General features: G+C 37.8%; 1 protein-coding gene across 4 annotated transcripts; it reads right to left on the bottom strand.

Moving 5' to 3' along the window:
* Nucleotides 1-8,361, bottom strand: syt15 (synaptotagmin XV). Of its 4 annotated transcripts, none has more exons than XM_067429301.1 (9): nt 8,221-8,359; nt 7,609-7,641; nt 6,225-6,414; nt 3,961-4,069; nt 3,565-3,860; nt 2,553-2,723; nt 1,401-1,512; nt 1,138-1,317; nt 1-479 (listed from the first exon to the last, which is right to left on the bottom strand). In XM_067429301.1, the coding sequence occupies exons 3-9, from the start codon at nt 6,267-6,269 to the stop codon at nt 313-315; spliced, it is 1,080 nt and encodes a 359-aa protein (XP_067285402.1). In that variant the 5' UTR covers nt 6,270-6,414; nt 7,609-7,641; nt 8,221-8,359; the 3' UTR covers nt 1-312. The 4 variants fall into 4 exon arrangements, with proteins under 4 accessions (XP_067285402.1, XP_067285403.1, XP_067285400.1 ...); XM_067429302.1 differs by having other exon boundaries at nt 6,225-6,378; XM_067429299.1 differs by lacking the exon at nt 7,609-7,641 and having other exon boundaries at nt 3,961-4,103; nt 8,221-8,361.
* Nucleotide 8,362: the final 1 nt, after the last annotated feature.

Raw genomic sequence — 8,362 nt, 5'->3', positions numbered from 1 at the left:
TCTGAATCCAAATTATATTTTAAACAAAATCCTTATCTATTCATCACAAATAACTGGAAAGCTAATGGAAATGCATGGGTCAAACATGCACTGTATTCTTACATCCTGCATCAAGTCACACAATTACTCTGATGGGACAGTTATTATAAGTTTTTAAAAATGTAATTACAAACATGCCTCATTTACAAATGTATGCTATCAATAAACCTTTTCTTTTAACTTTGTTTATTTTATTTTTACATCAGCCTTGTTCTAAAAAAAGAAGAAAAAAACGCTCGTCCCTTAAATACAAGAAAAAGTCTGCCATTCTTTTCAGAGAGAGGGAGGTTGGCATTGAGTTTGTTGCATGTTGTCAGCGGATCCCAGTGGGTGCCATTGCCTGACCAGCTCCTGTGGTTTGCTGACCATGTCGTTCCAGTGTTCTAGTTCTCTGCCCCTTGCATACATGAACGGCCCAATGACCACAATCCCCAACAACACTGGCATCAAAGACAAAACAGAGCCACTCAGTAAAGATACAAGTGACAGAAATTTTTAATGGTGCCTTAAAAATAACTATCTCTTAATTTTCTAAATACATATATTATCAGTATAACAATTAATTATTAATAAATTAATATGATCAGCACAAACAATAGTGTAGAATTTTAAATATTTAAAAAACATATATATTTCTGTAATTTACATTGTTCAATATTCAATATTAAATTGAATTAGTTTGTTTTTGTTTAGTTTTTATTTTCATTTTTGTGGTAATTTTTAAATCATATTTTTTTCCATTATTCCTTATTTATTTCCAGATAGTAATCTTAGTGCTTTGTCAAATAATTATCTAATGTTTTTCATGTAATATTAACATTTTATTTCAGCTTTATTTCAATTAACACAAGTAGTTTTAGTTAACAATAATAACCCTGGTTTTCATTTTCAAACATTTACATCGGTTTCCCCTAATATTTTTGTTTCAATTAATATAGTTTTATTTCAATGAATATAAACAATATTATGCTAATACATATACATTATAAAATGAATATAATGCTTTGTTTTGCATTCTGTTATTTCTGTATTAATAATAGCAGGATAGTGCAGAAGAGTGCTGCCCTGCCCCCTTGGAAATGATTGATTGACAGTTACCAGGTTCCTTTGTGCTGGGCTGCTGGAGCTGCAGGGTCAGACAGGCTGTGTCCAGCTGCGTGGGGAGGAGTCTGAAGGTAAGCCTCTCATTAAAGGATGGATTGTTTCCTTTTGCCACAGAAGTCCACTTGTTTCTCACCACCTGAGTATGTATCTTCAGAGAGACCTGAGCACACACACCTGTACCGTTCGTTCTACATGTGAGTTAAAGGTGCAGAGACTTCTTGTAACTGCATTGCATTCTTTATTGCTCTGTTTCTTACCTGCATCACTGGGACACTGCAACCCTCGTGCTCGTAAAACAACCACAGTGAGGCGGTGTAGAGACTGATTGTAGTTCAAAGACACCTGAATGTCACCATTTTTTGAGAGGGGCTACAATAGCAGAGAAAGGCACACATTCAGTAGGCCTACCTTTAGCACAGCACTCTCTCCCACAAAATGTTCAGAATCATAACATTTTAATTCTGTTTTTCACCCTTACTGTAGGTTATTCCAAACCTGACTGGTTTTCTTTTTACTGACTAAGAGTTGAGTAAATGATAACAGAATCTTCACATTCGAATGGATAGCTCGATAGTTCGAATTGGAAATTCTGTCATTATTTACACACCCTCAAGTTGTTTCTTTCTTCTGTTGAACGCAAAGAAGGTTTGCTGAATGTGGATAACCTAACCTAGTTTCTGACCCCCATTAACTTCCACAGTATTTGTCAATGGGGAACCCCAACTGTTACCCAAATTCTTAAAGGGATACTTCACCGCTTTTTCATATTAAACTATGTTATTCCCTTAACTAAAACGAGTTGATACATACTTCTCTAGTCTGAGTGCGTGCACTTAATCTCTCTGATGCACGGTGACGATCTGATATTGACAGAATGCTATTGACAGAAATGAGAGAGGCAGGGGGAGATGTGAGGGAGGATTTTTCAGCCGGGACTTTTTACTGCGCCGAGTCGAAGTACTCTCAGAAGTGCTATTCTATGGAGCCATACATTATAGTTCTCCTTTTTAATCCGCATAGAAAAGCGGCACGTTTTATTTTATGTCGTCATTCTAGGTCGTTCAACTATTCGTGTAACTGTATTTAAATAGGGAAAAGGTGGAGGTGTTTGGTACTTCTAACTTGATCTCTGTTTGGTACCATATTGAATGAACTGAGCTTTGGGCTAAGCTAAATGCTATCAGATCGTCACCGCGCGTCAGAGCGATTAAGTGCACGCACTGAGACGAGAGATGTATGTATGAACTTGTTTTATTTAAGGGAATAACATAGTTTAATATGAAAAAGCGGTGAAGTATTCTTTTAAAATTTGTATATATATATATAAAAAAAAAAACTCATACAGGTTTAGAACAACTTGAGGGTCAGTAAATGATAACAGAATCCTAAGATCCCTTAAATTATCATACTTGATCACTTTCATTGTCCAGATCCCTCCATTGCACTTTGCCTGCTGCCTCCTTTATTTCAGAGTGACTGAGGGGGATCAGGACTTGACCCACTAGATGGTGCTTCTTCTGATGGTCCACAGTGAACATGCTCATGTTCAGAGAGCACTGGTCAACACAGCTATTAGATACCTGTTACAGGGCATAGGAATCTGGTTACAGGCATTATTTTGACTCTACACCATCCAAAAGTTTGTTTGTTTTTTCCAGCTATTCAGTTAGGATGTATTAAATTGATAAAAAGGGACAATAAAGACATTTATAATGGATTTCTATTTTTAAAAAATGTTGTTATTTTGTATTTTATATTTGTAAAAGAATCCTGAAAAAAAAATCTCAGTTTCCACAAAAATATTAAACAGAACAACTGTTTTACATATGGATAATATGGATAGGATGAATTCTGATGAATCATGTGAAACTGAAGACTGGATTGATGGCTGCGGAAAATTCAACTTTTCCATCACAAGAAATAAATTACTTTTTAAAATATATGAAAATATAAAAAAAACAAATAATAATTAAAAAACTTTATTTTAAATTATTATAATATTTTAAAATATCCTCAACAAACAACCAGTTTCAGATGTAACCATGAATCTCCAAATATTATAATCCATTTTAATTTAGGTTGTGATTATTTATGAGCAGATATATGCAGTTTAACTTGCATTATAAATACATATAGAGCAACATATACAGCTTTATAATGCATTATACATTACTTTTTTTTTTTTAAACCCTAAGTTGGCCAATAGATGGAGACATCAGCTATGAAATGTATTCTCTATTTCCAAGAAGTTTCTCCATTATTAAAAACTAAAATATTTTTTTAAATGAATCCACATACTAATCATTGAAACATTAGTTTAAAGCACTTGAATCTTAATTGACTGAGGAAGATTTTGCTGTCGTACCCACATACAGAGAGACCATCTTAGATTGCTGATGTTTAACAGAAGACACTCTCTACCTGAAACACAAAGGTGTCGTTGAACTGCGGATGGCATCCTTTCCGCCGTGCTTTGGCCTGACGGTGTCGTCGGTCATCAGACGGTAGCAGTCGCAGTTTGACCAGTGTGGCATTACTCTGGCACTGAACAGGCAGGTTAGCAGCACGGAGCAGAGACACCACCAGCTGCTCTCTCTCTCGCTGGTACCGCACAGCGAACCACAGACGAACAGCTGAGCCATTGGGAAGGGCCCATTCACTGGGTTCCTCTGCGAGCTGGTACAGGTCTGGCCTTATGCTGCCCAGGGGAAACCAACCTCACATAGAGCAGAACGAGACATTCAGACAATTCTCCTTAAACTTTCTTTGAATCATTGTTTTCTGATGTTAAATGCCTTTATTCCAGTCCCGACATACTCCCTACTGTTAGAGAGCCTCGCTGGGTGTGCAGATCCGAATGGAGTTCCCATTTCTCAGCATAATCTCTTCTCTCTTTCCCCTCGTTTAATTGGGATGTTCTTTTGAACTGAGGAGGCACGAAGAAAGAAACTTCCCCTGAACTGTGAAAGTTCAAAGATTTTAAAAATGCATTTCAATCCACATTGCATAGGAATGTTTGGTGAACACATAATAATTGCCACACACAATACTTTTTTTAGCTCCGATCTGGCATACTATGACCACCTTCCTAATATTGTGTTGGTCCCCCGTTTGCTGCCCAAACAGCCCTGAGCCATCCGAGGCATTGAATCCACTAGACCCCTGAAGGTGTGATGTGGCTCCAAGATGTTAGCAGCAGATCCTTTAAAGGGTTAGTTCACCCAAAAATGAAAATTCTGTCATTAATTACTTACCCTAATATCGTTCAACACCCGTACAGACCTCTGTTCATCTTCGGAAAACAAATGAAGATATTTTTGTTCAAATCCAATGGCTCACAAAGGCCTTCATTGACACCAATGTCATTTCCTCTCTCAAGACCCATAAATGGCACTAAAGACATCGTTACAAACTATACTAAATAACAACTTATATAGTGTTGGGACGGTTATGAATCAGCGTACTGATTCATGATTCAGATCGCCAATGTCACATAATTTCAGCATTGAAACAGTTTGACATGCGATCTGAATCATGAATTCATAAGCTGATTCATAACCGTTCAAATCTTTGTTTTGAAATTGGCCCATCACTACATAAGTCATTATTTCGTTTTTTTGGTCACAAAAACTATTCTCGTCACTTCATAAAATGATTGTACAGACTTTGTAGTGAGATGGGCTTTGTAACGAAGTCTTTAGTGCCTTTTATTGGTCTTGAGAGGAAATGACATTGGTGTCAATGAAGTTCTTTCTGAGCCATCGGATTTCAACAAAAATATCTTAATTTGTGTTCTGAAGATGAACGGAGGTCTTACGGGTGTCGAATGATATTAGGCTAAGTAATTAATGACAGAATTTTCAGTCCTGTAAGCTGCGAGGTGGGGCCTCCATGGATTGGACTTGTTTGTTCAGCACATCCCACAGAAGCTCGATTGGATTGAGATCTGGGGAATTTGGAGGCCAAGTCAACACCTCAAACTCGTTGTTGTGCTCCTCAAACCATTCCTGAATAATTTTTGCTTTGTGGTAGGGCTCATTATCTGCAAAAATGCTTAGGTAAGTGGTATGTGTCAAAATAACCTCCACATAAATGGCAGGACCTAAGGTTTCCCAGCAGAACATTGCCAAAAGCATTGCACTGCCTCCGCAGGCTCGCCTTCTTTTCATAGAGCATTCTGGTGCCATTTGTTCCCCAGGTAAGTGGTGCACCTGGCTATCCACATGATAACATGAAACAAAAGAAAACATGATCAGACCAGGCCACCTTCTTCCATTGCTCTGTGGTCAAGTTATGATGCTCTTGGGCCCACTGTTGGCGCTTTCGGTGGTGGACAGGGGTCCGCATGCGCACCCTGACTGGTCTGCGGTTATGCAGCCCCATACGCAACAAACTGCGATGCACTGTGTAGTCTGACATCTTTCTATCAGAACCAGCATTAACTTCTTGAGCAATTTGAGTAACTCGTCTGTTTGAACGGACCACACAGGCCAGCCTTCACTCCCCACGTGCATCAATGAGCCTTGGCCACCAATGACACTGTCACCGGTCCTTCCTTGAACCACTTTCGATATATACTGACCACTGCAGAACGGGAACACCCCACCAGAGCTGCAGTTTTAGAGATGCTCTGACCCAGTCGTCTAGCCATCACAATTTGGCCCTTGTCAAACTCGCTAAATTCCTTACACTCGCCCATTTTCCCTGTTTCTAGCACATCAACTTGGAGGACAAAATGTTCACTTGCTGCCTAATATATCCCACCCACTAACAGCTGCTGTGATGAAGAGATAATCAGTGTTATTCACTCCACCTGTCATAATGTTATGCCTGATCAGTGTATGTACATGTTTAATTATTTATTCACTTATTTATATTTCCTTATAAAATGTACTAGTAATTTTATTGTATTTAATATTTAATTTATTATATTTCTGCATTAAATTATAATAAAATAAGTGATAGTAATAATAAAATAAATTAAATATACAGTGTATTTGGTTCACATTACATTTCAGTGAATGATACAGTATAAATCTTATATTACTGGCATTTCTAATCAAGCGACAATTGTTATTTACCCATAGCTGTTGCTCTGTGATGTCTGAAGCACTGGAGTGGTGCATTGTGGGATTGTGGGGGTGGTAGGTATCAGTCCCCTGTAGACCGTTTGAGATCGCCTCTTCCTCCACAGTAGATAGACTGATAGGCCAAACAGCAACAGGAACAGAAATGCTGCAGACAGTCCACAAGCCAGTGCTACAAGGGGATCTAATGCCATAGACACAGAATAAACTGACTGATAAGCTGACGGTCACTTGTTTCTTACAAACAGAGAACATGGCTTTGCATTAACTAAACCTGCTGTGTGACACTATTAGACAGTCTTTTTCTCTTGTGTCTTTTAAATAGATGTGTCAACACACTTTAGTGGAGACCTGCATACAAGATTTGGAGCACATTGTGTTTCTGCTGCTCACAAAACAGTATTTCTAGGACAAGCAATCTATTCTCTCCCTTATGGTTATCCGGTTATCCTTATGGTTATATGGTTATGGTTACCTTAAGGAATCTGGTGCATCTGAACCAGAACTTTGTAAAAGGTATAGTAGTTCATTTAATACAGATCATAGTTCAGAAATGTAAAGTAAAACTTACAGAGAATAATTCATTATACATTACAATATATTTTAATAAAAAATATTTTTATAAAATAATACTATAATGTTAAAAGGATAGTTCACTTTGAAATTAAATTTTGATATGTTTTAGCTTACCTCATGGGCATCCCAAATGTAGGAGTATTTGTTTCCCCAGTAGTTTCAATTTTGATCATTTTAGGTCAAACCGTTCTTGTCTGTGCCTCAAATAATGCAGGTCTATGGTCACCACCTCAAAGAGCATACACAGAGAAGTCCAAATTAAACAATCCCCCATCGTAAGTACACACTGATGGCCTAAGACACGAAACAAGCAGTTTGTGTGAGAAAACGAACAGTATTTATATTGTTTTTACCTCTTGTACACCACAGGAAACACGCACGCGCGCCCTCGGATCAGTCGGACGTAGTGGAAATGCTGTTCGCTTTCTCACACAAACCGCTCGTTTCGTGTCTTAGGCCATCAGTGTGTACTTACGATGGGGGATTGTTTAATTTGGACTTCTCTGTGTATGCTCTTTGAGGTGGTGACCATAGACCTGCATTATGTGAGGCACAGACAAGAACGGTTTAACCTAAAATGATCAAAATTGAAACTACTGGGGAAACAAATACTCCTACATCTCGGATGCCCATGAGGTAAGCTAAAACATATCAAAATTTAATTTCAAAGTGAACTATCCCTTTAAGCTTGTTTGCTTTCTTGTTTAGTCAGTGCTACAAATCCTTATTTAAATCTTCTAATCACAGAAAGACTTAAAGAGAGAGTTGAACCAAAATGAAAATCCTGTCATAATTTACTCACCCTCATGTCATTCCAAATCTGTATTAATTACTTCTGTGGACAAAATGAAAAGTTATTATGAAAAATGTCTCAATTATTTTGTCCTTACAATGAAAGTCAGTGTCTGATGTTTTGTTGGACCCCAAAACAAGCTTCTTTTGGGTTCAAATGATGACAGAATTTTCATTTTTTGAGTGAACTGCTCATTTAAATAAGAATTTGTCATGCACAATTCTAATGGCACTTTGCCTCACTGGTCAATCATTTTTCAATTGCACATAAAGATTATTAGTGTACAGGGGGTCAACCATATGTTCAGCAGAGTCATGTATTTCTGGTCGTGATAATCACATTATCACGACCAGAAACACATGTCGCTATGACAGCACTAGACCCTCGTGTCTGAAGAAAGCTTTGGTGCAACTAAAATACATAGTGTGTAATAACGTGCCAAATTTGAAGTCACATTAGATGACAGAGCACTGATCAAATATTTGCAGCCTGGTTAATCAAACAATTTCTGTTTATCTTAAAGATCCACTATCACATATTATTATATGTGTGTAAAATAGGTGTCTTGCCTTTGCTCAAGTATATGGTTTATCCAACTGTTTCCAGTAATCCTCTACTCACCAGTCATGGATGGCCACAGGTCTGTCTAACTCCTAACTGAATAAAGTGTCTTGCTTTCTCCAATACAGTCAGTGTGAATCACCAATCAGTGGTCTGACTGGTCCATTTTGCCTGGAGGCTGTCTCATTGACACTCTTCCTGA

The sequence above is a fragment of the Pseudorasbora parva genome, chromosome 21 (assembly GCF_024679245.1).
Source record: "Pseudorasbora parva isolate DD20220531a chromosome 21, ASM2467924v1, whole genome shotgun sequence".
Taxonomy (NCBI): domain Eukaryota; kingdom Metazoa; phylum Chordata; class Actinopteri; order Cypriniformes; family Gobionidae; genus Pseudorasbora; species Pseudorasbora parva.
The sequence above is the reverse complement of the archived record's forward strand: the minus strand, read 5'-3'. Positions and strand labels throughout refer to the sequence as shown.

Excerpts from the sequence above, each read along its gene's own strand:
- syt15 (XM_067429299.1), bottom strand. Across the intron at positions 2,724-3,564 it reads ACGACACCTTTGTGTTTCAG|GTATCTAATAGCTGTGTTGA; the intron begins GTAGAGAGTGTC and ends GCCCTGTAACAG. Across the intron at positions 1,318-1,400 it reads GCAGTGTCCCAGTGATGCAG|GTGTGTGTGCTCAGGTCTCT; the intron begins GTAAGAAACAGA and ends CGAACGGTACAG.